This window comes from Haliaeetus leucocephalus, unplaced genomic scaffold, assembly GCF_000737465.1.
Source record: "Haliaeetus leucocephalus isolate CR32 unplaced genomic scaffold, Haliaeetus_leucocephalus-4.0 Scaffold228, whole genome shotgun sequence".
NCBI classification, from domain to species: domain Eukaryota; kingdom Metazoa; phylum Chordata; class Aves; order Accipitriformes; family Accipitridae; genus Haliaeetus; species Haliaeetus leucocephalus.
This window is the reverse complement of record NW_010972664.1, coordinates 11,017,435-11,034,859: the sequence shown is the minus strand read 5'-3', so window position 1 is coordinate 11,034,859 and position 17,425 is coordinate 11,017,435. Positions and strand designations below refer to the sequence as shown.

The window sequence follows — 17,425 nt, the reverse complement described above, 5'->3', positions numbered from 1 at the left end:
AGATTCATGAACTTCTCTGCTTAAAAACTAGGGTTTGTAAAATATCGAAAATAGCATATTTTATTCAGCCACGCAAAAGGTCTTTGGGGACAAATACCATTTTGAAGTAACAAAATAAACTGTGAAAGTTTAAAATGGTTTATCAGGACAATATCTTTGGCTGGTGGGCATAAGACCTCCATAATACAGTAATTACACAACTTTTCTGTGATATAAAGAATCTGTAAAGCTAAGAGGAGTGGCCTCTTACTTCTAGGAAGCAGTGATGCTCTGGTGGTTTGAGGGTGAAACTGGCTAATTGTTTTGCTCAAGTGGAGTGTAGTTCAGCAAGCTAATAGCGTATATGTTAAAAAATAGATTAGATTTTTAACTTCCATTGTTATCTGAATGTTATTACTACAGGGAAGGCAATAAAACCAACTTAATGCAGCTCATTTAACCAAAATCTGTTCTGAAAATGCAACTGTGACAGTTGACAACTGTGCAGTGTTTCTAAATAAATACATTTTAGGTTTTTTTTCATAGAAATCTCTATGCCCTAATCCTGTAATAGAGTTTATTTGGGTGGCTGGCTGTACCTGTAGAGAGCCCACTCCTCTGGGACTTGATCCTGCTAATCGGAAGGCAGAGCTTATTAACTGAGTCTAATGGTGACTAAACTAAGTTTATTGATGTTACTGTGTTCTAATTGATTGAGCCTCAGGTCTTTGAAGAGAATTTGCTCTTGCAGTGTCCCAGTTCTGTGGAGGGATCCAGTAGTTTTGTTTTATACTCCCTATATGAGCCTGCATCTTGAGTTATGAATTGTTTCCTGTATTGTCTTTCTTTTGTTTGGTGTGTGTGTGTTCATGGCATAGCTATGCTACCTTTGGCATGTTCAAATCACGTAAACCCTAAAATTTTTTCCGGTATTTGAAGCACTTGTTACATTGTGAAGCCTGCAAGTTGTGAAGCAGGAAGGCTTGGTCAGTAAGCACTAGTGTTTGTGGTATAGAAATGGAGTACTCAGCAAATGAGATTAAACTGGTCCCATGCACCTTCCCTTCCCTGAAGATGCCTTTGGTTGGAGATGCAAATCTCCATCACTCATACTTGCCAAAAAGAAGTTCTGTGGCATAAACTTTTTTCCCCTTAAGTCACTAAAACAAAAAATGAAAATGTATCAAGAGCAAAGGAAACAGCTGATTTCCAAATTTGTGGTGAAAGTTAGCATTTTTTAATATTTCCTGCTTCTAAGGATATTCAGCTTTTGTTTTGTTTTTTAATAATGAGATACTTGGTATCCATGTAGCAATAAGTTCCCCAATATCTTGGTAAGCTTCTAATTAGTGCATTTTAGTCTGTGCATGTATGCGTGAAGGCCAGTATTTACTGAAAATAGTGCAGTGACCTCTAAGTATTAAATCTAGGAAAGTTGAAATTTTCTTTAAGTAATTCCCTTCTCTCTCATGCTCTTGCAGTGCAGAGCACAATCTGTTTCTCTTTTCATAGAATACTGTTATAATTTCATGCCAGAGGAGAGAGACTCCTTCTCTTTGATTTCCACACTCCACAAGTGTGTCTCTGGTCTGGACTACTGCTTTCCTCCAGCACTTGAAATAAACAAGGAGAAGCAGAAAAACAAGTTGTAATTTGCTTATTCTCTGCTGTCTGTACGTGCACAGAGTTCTCTACTATGTTTTCTGTTTGCTTAAATACAAAGAGCAAATTATTCATTAATGTTTTATTAATTACCGATTACCATCTTAAAAACTAATAAAAGAACCTAAATGCTAAAGGAATGAAAAGGAGTGAGCTATAACTTCAAAGTGTGTGTGTGCTGAATAATGATGAAAGAGGTATTGGTGACTTGATCACAATGAAACAATTGAAATGTTTATACTGGATATTCACATTTCTTTTTAAGCATAGATTGAACCAACGTACTGAATTTTCAACCATCTTGTATTTGAAATAACCTGCTGATTATGCCTTTTTTTTTTTCCCCTATTTTTCCTTTTTTGTGTGTGTGTGTACACTTTGATTATTATCTACCAGAAAAGACAGAATGACCTTTTTCTTTTGCATTTATGGGCTTTCGTCTATCTGGACAAAACTAATTTTGCCAGTTGGATCAGGGAAAAAGAAAATCTTCACGACTGGTAGATGGACCTTTGAAATAAACCATTGCTCACCAGACAATTACATTTGTGTATTTGTAAAGGAGATTCCAGTTATCAGGTTATCAATATCATATTTGTAACTGTGCTTTGTAATATTTTCCTTATTATTTAATAAACCGTGGAAAGGAGTGATACTGGCTGGAGTGGTAGCAATGGTAAGGAGGTGGGAATTTGCCTCTGGACAAGAATTCTGATCTGTCAGACTTCTCTTTCTAATCTGGACTACCTCAGTGTATATATAAAAGAAAAACTTGAAACAGAAATTGCATTCACTGTTAGGTAAGTTAATGCTTACTAGAATTTTCATCCTGTTTTACTTGTAGAGTTGCTGGTGTTTAGAATGTTAAGGTTTGGTTTAAGAAGAGTGCTGTTGTTGAATGCTTTTAGAAAATTGGTTGCTCAATAATAATTCTAAGAGGAAATAAAATACAAGTTGTATAGCTCTGTACTAATGAATAAACACATTCCCTAATATACTCACCTTTTCTTACATACTCTGACCTCTCTCACTAGTTCCTGAAGTTTTACCCTCTTTCTCTTTCTCTTCCCTTTGTCCGCTCAGCATTTCTTCTCTGGCTGGGTAAGCACATGCTGTGTCTGGTTGTGGTGCAACAAGTGAAGTACTCAGCTGTCAGTTGCCTTTGAGAATAGGTGAAGTGAATGAATTAAAACTAGTTTTGGTCTCTCTCTTCTACCCATATGAATTTGATATAGGTCAGCAGTACGGTTGTTGTGGGAGCTAACTGTCCTTGCAAAAATGGTCTAAAAAAGTAGTGGCAAAAAACTTTTTCTAGTCAGGTAAGCAGATTTCGATGTGATATAATGGCTAAAATATATGCTGAATCATGAAGTTCCTTTATCTAAATATATCTTTTATCTTTAAAGATTTAAAAAAGAAAATAACATATCCTAATTTACATAACTATGTTTCTTCCTGTAAAAAGATAATGTTGTGTTTAACTATGGGTTCTGCTTCATTAACAGTAAAAACATCTATGATAGTAACATTTAAATAAAAGTATTCTCCAGTTGCTTGCTGTTATGTGATGGCAGTCTTGTCCACTGCTCTATATCTTTGTTCAATGCTCTGTAGATTCATTCCGTTTCAAGATTTTTTCATTTGCTGATGTAGAGTTGAGAGTTGTAAACAAACAAGCAAACCCCCCAAAACCCTAAACCCCAAACAAACAAACAAAAACCCCCAAACAAAACAACACCCCCCCCCCCAAAACCACCCCAACCCCAAAAAAAGAACATACACAAAAACTCCAAGAACAGGAACAAACTTCAGCAGCAATACACTTAATGGTCACCAGAAAAGGCTTGGGAGTCTTTGACAGACAGTCCTTACTGAAAGTAGACAAATTAAACTTTCCCCTCCCTCCATTTTGAACAGCACAGTAATTATGTGGTTTGTCTACACTGAGAGATTTAGTCATTCACACTCTCCCCTCCCCCCCTTTTTTTGTTGTTCTTTGGGTGCTGTCACTGCAATAAGCCATACTGTGTATGTAGTAGCTGATTGACCTACATCTTGGAGAGAAACAGTTGCGTGTCCTCTGTTTTACTGAGAGGACATGTCTGTATAACACTCTAGTTTGGTCAGATAGTAAGGGTGTAGACCATACCAACTTCACCTCCTACTAATCAGGACAGGTCTCCTACACTGCATCAGCAGGTCTTGCACACTACATGCCCCCATGCTATGTCCCAAAACTTTAAGCATATGATACCAGCATGAACAATTTTAATGAGATGCATTGCACTGATCATAATTTTGGATGTGTTGAATTCAAAATAAAATAATTTTATATATGTAAGTCCTAAGGCCAGAGGGGTGTCACATGCAGCCCACAAGAGATTGGGGTCAAGCCCTGTAGTGTAGATGTGACCAATCCTCTCCAGAAGAGGCTCTCCAAAAGCTCTTTGCTCCAAACAGCGTACGTGGGTGCTGATCCACACCACTTTTTCCAGGGGTCAGAGCTTGCTCTCTGGCACTGGCCACAAAGACAGCGTAGTTATAATTTATCACCCAGGTAAGCAACTAAGTTAATGTGTGTATTTGGAAGAAGCCGGGGAGGAGAGGTGGGAGAACAATTTTGGATATGCTGTCCAGCTAGGACTGTGATATGTGCACTAGAAGTGTTTTAATCATAATGTATAGGGAGGTGTGCAAAGGAGGCCCTCCATTCTTTCATGAAGTATGTGGAGAATTGTATCCACAACAAATACTTTAGAATCTTTCCAGTGGAAGAGTAAGTCCTTGAAAAATGTGTGTGTTTTATTCTGGAAAAAGTAACTTTAAGTAAAAAAGTTAAAAATCTGGGTTTTTTTAAATGCTAGCTTTTCCCAGTAAATATACTATTTTTATTATTTCTTTAAGTAACAGAACATTTCCCCTGAATATTTTTCCTATTTTGTTTTACATGTGCTAAAACAAGCAACAGTCCTTTCTGAAAAGCACTGGGAATTAATGTCAATTTATGTCACTGAGTGTCATCTTAGATATCTTTTGTTCATAATCAAACTTATACTGAGTAGTGCTAGCAAGATACCGCTGAGAATTATCATGGGTAGATGGGTCTCATTTCACAACGAAGAACAGGATCGATTACTAAAGGGTTAGAGATGCAGTCTTCATTACGGAGCAAAGTGGAGTTGGAGTCATTGGCCCACTCTTCCTTTTGCCATCTTCTCTTCCATCCCAATCAATTGCGTTATGGTATGCCCTAATCCTGTAGTATGCCTATGCATGTGGGAACTCTGCTTTTTGCCAAGGGTGAGAAGACACACTGCTGACAGAAGAAGAGGGGGAGACAGCTCTTGCTCCTCATCCTCCCTGATAAAGGAATGGATAGCGAGCCTCAGCACTCTTCAGGGAGAAGTGGAGGCCCAATAGCCTGGAAGGAGAATAGGCTGAATTGTGCAATGTGGGCATGAGATTGGTACAAGACATTCTATGTTACAGTAATATGGGAATATAAGAGTTCTGATATTGTTCAGTGTGATACTTGCTTCAAATTGAATTGGTACTGTGGCATCTTATTATCTATCACTGGCCATGGAGGTATCACAGTATCGTTTAAGACAGTTTTCCTGAAGTGCTGATGGTATTGGCTGTTACTGACGCTTGGTATGAAATACTTGAAGACGTTAAACTTTTTATTTGGCATTTTTTTTACTGTTTAGTGTTACTACTTAATTTATGTTTGCTTTGCTCATGTAGGCCTTGTTTAAGCATCTAAGTGCTTAAGTAGTTGATCAGTCTGTTACGTGTGGGGAAATTGAATTGTAGAAAGCAAGAGTTCTTGCAGTTCATGGGTCAATTCTTCTGTCAATAACCTCAAGACTTATATAGGTATGAAAGTTTAAATTTTTTTCTCTTAGAATTTTTTTTGTCCTTCTTTTTATCAGAAAGGAACACTTAGACTTCATATTATGCCAGAAAAAAAGAGGCAAATACTGGTTTTGTTTGGGGTTATTTTTGTGTTTGCTGGTTGGTGGGTTTTGTTGGGTTTTTGTTTGTTGTGGGTTTTTTTTTTTCCTTTGACATGAAACACGTGCAAGAGGAAATACAATTCCATGTGCTATGGCTGATATTTTTATACCAGAGAGATTGCTGGGCAGGTATTTTTTTTAGTAGAAAGCTACTTTCTACCTGCTATTTTGGTGATGAGGGATTATAGCTATTAATATTTCACATTTCTTACTAGAACACTAGCAGCTCTGCTTTAATTTGTTTGCACTTCTGCATAACTATGTAACAAAAAAACCACTGGAAAGTTATTTTAACGATTACTGCAAAATTTCTGCTGTTAATAATTTTGAATGCTTGATATAAATTTCTCATTATGTCAATGTAAGTTGTACTTAATATTTTTACTATCAGTTAATAGCACCTCGTATTAAGAAAAACCTTTCCACAAGTCTTTCTGGTCTCCTCTCTTCTCAGTTCTGCAGCATGTTATGTATGTTTCTGTTTTGCCATTTTGTAATCAATATACAGCTGAAAATTACTTGAATTATTTACAATGTATGGATAGGCAGCTGTCTTCCTTAGTAGTAGTGAAACTCGAGTTTTCTTCCAGGATTTAAAGTACAGCTCTTGTTTAACAAGACCATGTTTATTTCAAAGAAACATATCTGTTGTGTGAAGAGGAAGGGCTAGCCCAGGAACACATTTCTCTCTCAGATAAGCGATGCTTGTATGGACACTCCCGCATGGGGGATGCTGTGTAAATAGGTGATGTTTGTTGTATTTTGGTTTTCTCTTCTGTCAATGCTGGATGCAATAATCCTTCACAGAAGTACCATAATGCGTTTCTTTTTAAGGACCCAGGAGAGAAGGAAACCAGGAAAAGTAGATGGGGTGGTGTTTCTGGGTAGTGCATGTATATATGCATATTAATGTGTGTATTATATATGTTTATACACTAAAGAGCATGTTGGCCACAGCAACTTTTTTCTCTGTATTGCTTATTGACTAATTTCTACTCTGCCCTTGGCACGTAAAGGTAGCTTCCATATAGGTAACAGGGTAGATTATTTAATGGGATAGTATCAGTGGTGTCATTATCTAATTTTATTTTTTGTCGCTACTTTGTAAATAGTGTTTTTCACTTTAAGGTTCAGTCCTCTGATTGTACTTTGATAACAGTTAATTTCAGTTGTAATTTTCAGCTGGGATGGGAGGAATCCCAACTATTTATAGATACTGCAGTGTAAAAATAATTCAATAGAGCCTTTCAATAGTAGATTGATTCCCCCCACACACACACACTAGATGTAATTAAAGACATCTAGCTCACTTAGTGTCTTGCAGAATTGCAGTGCAATTTGCTCTGACTTCTTTGACTGTATCCAGGTATAGTGGTATTGATTGTGCCTTTGCACAGCATAACGGAGTTCAGAAATAACACTCCTGGTTTGGTGTTTGGTTTTTAGTGGTGTTTGTGAGTTTTCTTCTTTTTGGAAATAACTCTTTTGTCTCAGTTGCATTGTTATTTTCTGTTAAATTGCATTAGAGCATGATTTCTCATTCAGTTCCAAAAAGGGTTAGGTACAGGGCAGAAACCAACCATTGGGACCATGGAAAGCAAAAGCACTCTGCTTCTGCTTGCTTCTCTTCACTGCAGAAATAACTACTGCTGCAAAATAAAACAGTGGTATACTTCCTGTCTTGCTAATTCAGCTGTTCCATAAAGAACATCTAAAGTATCTTCAGGGACAGGTTGAGTCAATGGCTAGCTGCTCTGTTTAAGGTACTCGGGGGAGGTATTCATATTTACTACTTCAGGCATCTGTTTTGCATACCTATATGAAGATCCTAGGCTTCTACAATTAGCAGAATTTCATGGAACCCTTTAGAGTTGTGGAAACCCTCAACTAGTTCTTCTGGCTGCTCCTGTAGTAGTACAAATAAATGCATGTCCTATACCATGGCCGGTTCTGGACTTCCCAATACAAGACGACCATGAAGACAAATGTTGATTATACTATAGTGAGTCCATGCTGCTTGGGTATTGGAGTGTGTGACATATGAGGAGAGTTAGAGAGCTGCGTTTGTTTGGACTTAAGATGAAGAAACTAAAGGAGAGATCTTCCTACTGCCTACTAGTAAGGTGTGAAGATAACAGAACAAGGCTCCTCTCAGAGGTGTGGTGGTAGGATGAGAAGTGGTGGACAAGAGCTGCAACCAGGGAAATTCCTGTCTTGATTTGATCAAGAGTTTGAGCAAGAGGTTGCTCTGCATGTCCCCCAGAAGTTCCTTGTGAGCTAAATCATTCTCTGGTTCTAGATTATGTTTATTTTTATAAGGATGGAGTTCTATTTTTTTAATTATATTTTTTCCTTCATTTTTGTACTAGTGAAAGTGAGACTGCAGAGGCAACTACATATTTAGATAGGCTAGGCAAAAGTAAGAACGTGTCTTATCACTGTGTAATAAAGTGTCATATTCCCCTGTCCTTACCTCGTAGGGGTCTGCCTATGTAGTTGAATAATGTAAATATCTCTATTTCAGTTTATTAATGCTTGGCTTCTCAGCAGGCTGCTAACATGTCCCTGCAAGTTTGGTGATGTGGTCTTCTGCTGCTAGTGATCTTTAATGTGTTCAGAAAATACCAGCTCAACACCCATCTGTAAGAAATAGAGCATGGTGTTATTAAAATAAATAACCCAATGTCTGTTTTGCATTCCATAAGACAGTACACTCTGTCCTACTATAACATGAGCAATATTTGATGGTGTTAAGTAGGTAAGTAAGCCTGGAAGTAACTTTTCCTATAGAGGTAGTATTGAAACACTCCTAATAACTGTTTTCTGACTTCTGTTTGGTTTAGACATCACGTTCTGGATTGTTACTAATGAAGTCTGCTTTATGTGTACATTTGGGATTTTTTTTGTAGAATTTCAGATTCCTGGAAAAAAAACCTTAGAATTTGAACCAAGTAAATATGAGTGCTAAAAAACCACAAGGCAATTAAAACCACTAATCGTTATTTTGTAAAAGGTAACTAAACTGTTCTTCTGAATCCTGTCATTGAGATTAACAATATTTGCAATGCTTCCCAAAACTACAGGTAGTTTGTTGCCACATTGTTTTAGTTTGAGTGGAAGAACAAAAAAGTGTCACTTGTGTCCTTTGATCCTTTCCCCTAGTTCATGTGTTTCTGTGAAAACATAAAATTCTTTTCATTCTTCTAACTCTCTTTGGAAAAACAGATGCAGTTTTTCCTGACACCTCTGTGGAGGGGGAAATGGGAAGAAAAATGAAGCAATCGAGGGATCCTGAAACTGCTTTACAAGAATAGTTTACTAAATAGGAACCATTGGTATTTCAGTTTATTTCTTTTGTCATTTGCAGCATGGACAACACCAGCAGCACACTGCTTTGCAAAGGTTTCTTCTTTGATACTTGACTGCAAGCCCAAATTTTTCTTTAGATACTTGAGTGTATTCTTGAGTGTTGTTCATACTGATTTCAATGTTGTTGATCATCTCCCCTTGCTCTTCCACCAGAACTGATATCTGGATAAAAAGTTCCTTTAAGTCTTTGACCTGGTTCTCCAGATTGACTAGTTCTTTGTGTCTCTGTTCAATCTCCGAAAGCTGAGCTTTGGTAATTTTTACTTCAGTGAGTAGATTTTCATTGAAAATCTCCCATTTTCCTTGTTGGAGCATGTCATTGACTTCTTCCTCAGATACTTCTTTACCAGCTACTTCAAGCTGACGAACAATAAATCTTCTGCATTTCTCTTGCTTAGCAGTTATAGCATCGTTGTATGACAGCATAGCATTTAGGTAACGCTGGGATAAGAAAGCGTGCTGGGAAGCTAAAATTCTTACTGTGGCACGTGATGGCCCATGTTCATTTTCAGCCTTTTTCACTGTTTTTGACAGTTCATCCAAACTTTTTCGTATATGCTCTGCTTGAATTTTTATTTCTCTTGCTATGTTAGATTCCTTTTTAAGAACACTGAATCTTCTCATTGAAGATAGTAGGCTTTTTTGTTGTTGACTGAATTTATGAACTTCCTCCACCAAATTATTAATTTCATTCTGGAGCTTCTGGATTTCATGCAAGTGCCTTTCAGTTATGGGCTCTTTTTCATAAATAATGGCCTGCTGTTCAAACTCCTCCTGCTCCTCTTCTTGTACAGTTGCACCATTGTTTTCTCCAGCTAGCTGTAGTTCCTTAGCTCTCAGTTTAAGCTCTTGGAGGCGGTCTCTCATGGTTTTTGTGTTCAGGGTTCTTTTTCAGCTTTTTTTCCCCTCTTGCAACACAGGCAGTTAATTCCAATATCTTTTTTTCTTGTTTCACTGTAATCAAAGTGTAACAACAATCAATGTTAGCAGTTATATGTATACATGAAAAGTAGTTTTGGAGATTAGAGCCACTTCTCTCTGCACAAAAGTAAAGTAAAAGTAGCAATGAATTGGAAGTGGTAGGTATTCTGAACAAATGTACAAGATAGGTGGCATCAGTGCAATCCACGATTTAATCCAGTTTCTGTAGGACTTAATCATAACCTAAAGTTTTTAATTTATCTTCGCATGGGTATGGTTAACAGTCTTCCCTCAGCTTCTTCACTATAGTGGGTTTTTTTCCACATACAGTGATTTGTAGCCCAAGCCCGTTTTTGTGGTAGATTTGTGGTGTAGGGTCCAGAACTTAGAACAATGAGGAATACGGCATGGGGAGAGGACTTTTATTTTGGGGAGGAAAAGAGGAGTAACTCAAATTCTTACGTTATTGTAATTCCTTACTTGATGAAAATTAATCAACTTTTCAATTTTTTTGGAAATAACAGTGAATGTGGTGCTCCGTTTTTGGATTCTCAGTAGGAAACACACACTTCAGCTTTTGAGGTTATGAGATAGACTAATGAATCAGAGTTCTGCCATGAATAAGTTACTTTAGGCTTTTAGTTTAGCCATGCTGAAAAAGCTTTCTCCATTTTCCTTGCCTGGGGAGGTAAACTGATAGTAACTGAAGCAGTTAACTCTACAGCAAAACAGAACAGCAGAACTCTAATCATTAAAGAACTCTAATAATTTAGCATGCAAATACTTTTATTTTTTTAATGTCTGAGTTTTCATAGAGGTGGATCCATATCACTAATGTTGCAACTTGAAGATTTTCTAAACTTTTTGGATTACTGTCATCTATTCTTCCATTGTCATTTGCAGTCTTCAAAAAAATTTATGCAAATATACTTTGTGCACCATAGTGGGATACAATTCAGTACTGTTTCTTAATTAATAGAAAGTGGATTTAGTTCTGTTTTCTACCCTAGCTGTTGTGCAAGCTTTACTGGAGATATAATTAAGGAAAGTTTCTATTGTGTATGTTTTAGAAAATATCTAAGTTCAACTATTTTTAATTATAGGGAAGAAAGTATTTTCCTCAAACTCTACATGAATGTTTTCCTTGGACTATGATCAAGAATGGAAAATTTCAGTAAAAAGTAAAATGCTCAGGATGTTATGGGATTTTTACTTGGGGTCTTCTGGTTAAATCAAATGTGTGTCTTTCAAAGGGCTGTTCAAGCGTAAACGTTAAACAGTACAGCTGTATCTCCTGGCTGTTTTCAGAGGTTTCAGGGCAGTCTTCTGAAATAGTAGTGTTTGATAGGTACATTTTTTCTTAAACCCCAATTGCAAAGATTGGTCGATTTATTTATTTATTTTAGTAAGCAAATGCAGTATTTCTCTATAGTATCCAAAAGGATGCATTTGTAGTAACTGCAAAGGATCAATCCAGTAACCTGTCAATATGCAAATGATTTTGTTACATTTGAAGAGCTTCAAATGATACTGCTGTGGTATCTCTGCTCCCTTATGCATATTTAAAGTCCCTAAATAGGTTTTTGCATAATATAAATCATGGAGTTGAACACTCTGAACATGTCTTCCACAGACTTAAGTCTGGTTGTCTGCAGGAGGATTAGCTGAAGAACAAAACTTGAAATGCTGCAGAGATCAATCATGAGAAAGAATGTTGAAATGCTACCCTAGTGTGGATTTCCCTTACTGTTTGGGGTTGGGGTTTTTTTCCCCTTAATGCCTTAGTATCTGAATTTAGTGTTTGTTGATTCACATCAAAAGAATCCAAAAAGCCTGGCAGTCATTAGAAGTTACTGTAATGTACTGAGACTTGTGATCAGGTAAGCTTGAAAGCAATTTATTGGAAAACATTACTTTGGGGTGGGGAAAATGCAACATATATTAATTTTGTTACAGTAATTCCCCTTCATTGCCTAACTTGCTGTGTATCTCCCCACAGCAGAAGTCAGGCAATTTCTTCAAGGTAATATTCTTTAGGAATGTTTCAGAGCTGCTTGGCACCACGGAGACTGCTGCAGGGAAAGTTCAGTCTGGGGCATGTGAAAGGAACCAGGAGTGCTAAACAATGCTTCAGACAAGTGACCTGAAAATCTGTTTTAGTATAGCCTAACACATCTGTTGACCCATATTAATTTAGCATGGCTTGACAAGCCTCTGATTAAAAGCAAGTTCTAAGGGCAGCATTAATGCTTATGATGTGAGGTGGCAAGACTTTCTTGTATCTAAGAGAATGCAAGTAATTACTGAAAAACTCTAAAACATGCATCCAGTCATCCAGTTACTCCTTCAGAACACAGTACAATTTCTGGAAAGGGCAGTTACCGATTTTTTCATATGATGATTCTCTTATGGTTTGAAAGTAAGGTAAACACAGGAGCATAAGAACCATACTGGGTTTCATCTTCAATTTGTGTATCCATTAACAATTGACAGCTACTTTTCAATGTTTTGAGTGCATCGGTCTTGAAATAGCCATATTCCTAGGGGGGGTAAGGGGGCGGGGAGATGCAATGGAATTGCAAATCTGCAAATATTCTCAAAGATCAAACTTGCAAAGAAGTAAGCAGAAAATACTTAAGTTTGATGTTAATGGATTTTTCTGTTTGTTTGTTTAAACATCAGTCTCCCTAAAGAGTGGAATCTAAGCAATTGAACCCTGGTTTTGTATCTTATATCCTATCGGGCTTGACTTCAAAACCTGCCACTAAATGTGCTTGCCAATAAATGTCGTTGATTATACTGGCAACTGAAACGCATGCTGGTTTCAAATAAATAAGGATGTCTTCATGACAAAGATAACTTTGAAAATTGTTGGCCAGACTTCTTGAGTGTTCCACAACAAGCTTTGTTCATATACTAAGTTCTTGTTGTTGTCCTATGTGTTTGTGTATATGTATAGGAGTATGTCCTGTTGTTCTTTTGTTTGAGATGAAAGATCTATTTCCTTGAATTTTTTGTCAAGAGAGGGAGATTATGCCTATTCTTTTACAGTTAAGGGAATATGTGGACTGAAAGCACTCCAGTGACTTTGTGTGTCCCCTACATTCAAAAAAAGATTTTAAAAGATGATCCTTCTGAAGCAATAAAGTAGCACAGCCTAGCACATCCTCATCAGACTTTTTCTTCATTGAAGGTTGGAAAATTTAGGTTAAAACAGCTAAGAGACTGCAGTAAAGGCAAAGCAAATCAGTAGATGGGAAAGCATTAGTTTGTTAAACTGTAGCTTCAAATTATTCACTATGTTTAGAAATGGCCCTAAATGCTCTTACACATATAAATCTGAAGAGCCTCGGTGAGGTTTGCCCATGTTTCTGGCCATTCCTGTGTCATAAATGCTGCTGTGTCATCTTTTATCTGAACTGTTACTGATGCTGAAACCATGTGGTTGGAGCCAGGATCACAAGCTGCTGGCCAGGCTTCAATAAAAGATAATCTGTAGAAATGGAGTTGCTCTAATAATAAGGCTGCAGTAACTTAGGCAAACTGATGTGGCACTGTGTCTTCTCTGTTCACACTTAGAAGCAATGTAAGACTGAAAACATAGCTGAAGAACAGACAGGGCTACAGGATGGATTTGGGGAGGAGGTGGCCAGGGTAAGGAAGGGAAAGGAGGAAGAATCAGGCCCAGTTTTGCCCAGTACCTAAGTTGTACTTGGAGTTCAAGGGTTATTGATGTGCTTTCATACACATATTTGGGGAGAAAAAGTAGGAATGCACGTGCGGTGTTTCAGTTTGGTCACTCTGGCATACCTTATCTTCTAGAAAGGTTTGCCTTCCCGCCCCTCGCAGTGTTTTTTATCATGCAGATCCACTGGTGATTAAGTCTGTATTTGTCCTTCTGGTAGGCATCTTTATATATAGTTATATATAGTTGACAGGTTCAGAAATGCAATTTTCACATCCTTGTCAAATACATTTTAAGGGTATTGCAAGAATCTTTGCCTTCTGATAACTTTACTGTGTTGCTCATCAGGGTTATGAATCTCTCCAGTCAAACTGATGACATATGTGGCTGGGAAAGTCTTTATAATGACAATTACCTCAGCACACTGACTAGGGGAATAATAGATCCTGATAACTGGACCACCATTATTAATCTGTCATGATGATAAAGTATGTCCTGAATTCAAAGATAATGAATTTGGCGGAAATGGAAATTTTTATATTATCCTCTCCATTTTTTAAGGGGGAAAAAAAAAAAAAGCAAGTTGAAATGTCCTTTCGCTTAATTGCAATGCAGCCATATAGAATGTTCTTCCACCTATCTAATTTATCAGTAGACCCAGTAAACAGGGAGCCTACATCCAAAAATGACATTTGGGCTGCATTAAGTTAAAAGGCATAAATGGATATGTGAAGTAGATAAGTTGATAATATGGAACTCTTGTTACTGGTTATAATTAGATATATTGTCTTCTCTTTTGGCTTTGATGAATTGTTTTATTTCCTCTCACCCCTCAACTTACCAAAACCTCCTGTTTATTTTAATCTCCATAGTTTTGTTCACTATTTCTTGGTTATTCAGCACCTTCATTAAAATGCCTAACACAAAAGCCTCTGTTTGTATTTGATCTTTGATGCAATTTGCATGCCTTCGTGCATTCATTTTAACATACTGTGGTCCACCAGGAGAAGAGGGCTCACAGACAATCAAGGGACAGAAATCTGTCTTAAAGAGCTCTTTGAGATGTATGATCTGTGTTCTGCGTCATACTCATTCTTTATGTCTGCTGAAATAGTACCTTTTTTTTTTTTTTTAATGATTGCAAAAAAAAAAGTGTCAGTTTGTTTTCCTGTTCTGTAGTTATGAGTCCATTAAGGGCACTGGGTAGAGGACAGTTTCAAGCAACATGTCCCTAAGGAATTTCAGGTTACAAGTAATCTTATGTATTTTTTTATTAATTTTTTTAATCCATTTCCAGACTACAGTGAAATTACATTATAGCTCTGTTATATGGTGCCAACAAACCTGTATAACTGTTATTTTTTGAGCACAGTGGCTCTGAGTAATGTAGGGAGTCATACTCTGGTCTGGAACTTGATTACTGTTTTAAGTGTCCTAAGTTTAGCAAGAAAAAATTAGTGAGACACATATACCATTTAAGTGCCTACAGTTTAACTTATAGTTAAAACTACAGTTTACTTATAGTAATCTGTGGGGAAAACTTGGGGCTTGAGTTAAATTTCAGTTTTCTCCAAAGCCTGTGCTCTCTCTCACAAGAAAAGAAGGAACTTGTTTGATGGTCTTTTGGAATCTTGCCCTATTACCCAAAGATATATCTTAAGTAACTAAAGTAAGCAATCTTGCTACAGGTTATGTTTAATTTCTCCTCTGTTTAAAAAGTTTCTTTTAACTTAAATACCTTGTAAACAAACATGGTTAAATCAAGGATTATTACACAGCAAGGTGATTGGATGAAATTATCCTTTTAAAGCATCTCTGTCTTAGGATGATAAGTCCTTAGAAAAACATATTTAAAAATAATTCTAAGTTCAAGTGCTGTTTGTGGGAAGTGTGGGAGTGGTTCAACAGGAAAATACCAAAGGCAGAGAGCTTGCCCTGGTTATAGGCCTAAAAAAAGATGCCATTATATGTGGAAGGTAGCTAATACATGATATGATAGTGCAAAATCAGTAACATTTTCAGCACAGAGGACTTAAGTGCTAATAGGTATCTCATTCTTAATATTAAAAAACACTAACATGCAAAAGTCATTTGTCAGCCTTTCTCTCTAGGAAATAACCTGTAGCACGTTGCTTCTGGCATTGCCTACTACGTAACATTGAGGAAATATATTCTGGTGGCTTGTCCCTTTGAGACAATGTTACCCACCATAGCTGCCATAAGGCTACTCAGTGAAACCAAAATGACCAATATCCAGGAGCATAGAAATGCTGTGTTTGAAGCAAGGTAGCTTGGGAGTTCTCTAATTAGTGTGAAATAGATCATGGGAGGTGGAGAAGTGTTGATGCTGAGTAAAACCATGAGATTTAAATGGAGTAAAACAGGTCTTACTATTCAAGAAGTTTGTAAGATGGGGAAGAATGAGTCCGAAGTTGCTGGAAAACTGTAACCAAATCATGCTGCTAGAGTAAGCCCTCCAAGGGACATGTAGAGGGGGAAAATATACCTTAGTTACTTAAAATAATTCACATGTTCTTGGGCGTTTGGCCAGAAATCTGTAACACAATCATGTTGTAGGAGATGTAGCTGTCTTGTGTTGATTGTGTGGTTGTGGCATGATATGGGAAAGAATCCTGAGAGAGAAGATAAGGGAATAATACAAGGTATAGACTTTAGCATTAGTGGAGTGGGAGAATACAGCAGTTTGTAAATCACCTGTATTACAAGCTTTTATACTTTGAAAATCTCTACAACTGTCAGTACTTCTCTTACATTCAAATTAAAAAAATGTGGGGGTTTTTGCTATTCTATAAAGTGTTTGGTTCAAAGATGCACAGTGAATCGGTGGCAAATCTGAGATTGTTCCTTGAAGTTTTGGGACCTTTGTTATGAATGTGTGGCTGCATGCTGTTATGAATGTGGAAGACTTGACGAAAAGCATCTACCAGCAATTCCCATGTTCCCTACTGATACTTTGGGTAATGGAAGGTGGTGAGTTCATGCTTTTGCACTGACATAAGTCACAGTAGCGGTGACGCATACTGCACCTACAAGTCCCGACTGACAAAACAAGTATCTCACTCTGCAAATCAGTCTGTAGATTATTCTCTGTAATTGTAAGGGAATGGAGTATCCCTTGATTAAAAGCAAAACTGAAGAATTTACTTAATGTTTTGATGGTGGTTTTTTTCACCTATTAAACCAGAGATTTACTGTCAGTAGTGCTCTTTAAGAGACCTCAGAAATGAGCAGTAGAGAGAGGTCAATTTATATGTTGTAGATGCCTGGGTTTATTTGTTTATTTCCAGCAAGGATAACACTAGAAATCAGTACCTTCACTTAATTAGTTGGTGCAAATATGACGGCCACCTATAGGTCACAGAAATCCAAAAAGAAAATCATAATCTCCTCTGCCAAAAGATCACGTAATTAAGGTCCAGATATTGATATATTTTAAAGCAGTATTTGAAAATAAATTAGGAGCAAAAGAAAGGGCTGCAAGAGGATAGAGGACAGGTGAAATTCTTTCCATTTAATAGGATATATAGTTTGAACTCCTAGTTAATGACTTTGTATTGCTATAAATCAGTTTCAAGATTTTTGTCTTCCTGACAGTAGAATTGCAGGCTCAAAATTTGTACTGTGCAACATCGCACCTGCTTTACTTTCCCATTTCATCTCGTCAGACCATATAGCTGTGTATCACAACCTTGGAACTCACCTGTAATAAATGTAAGGATTTCCAGGCAGCTTTTTTTAAAAACATCTCTTATAGGCAACTTTGACTAAA

At 37.1% G+C, this 17,425-nt stretch overlaps 2 protein-coding genes across 5 annotated transcripts in view; one reads left to right on the top strand and one right to left on the bottom strand.

The window, feature by feature from the left end:
• Positions 1–17,425, top strand: part of ARL13B (ADP-ribosylation factor-like 13B) — a 49,851-nt gene that overhangs the window by 11,088 nt on the left and 21,338 nt on the right. The window lies entirely within an intron of this gene.
• On the bottom strand, positions 9,018–9,896 carry STX19 (syntaxin 19). Its single transcript, XM_010567279.1, has one exon. It carries the CDS (start codon positions 9,894–9,896, stop codon positions 9,018–9,020), a length of 879 nt encoding a protein of 292 aa, XP_010565581.1.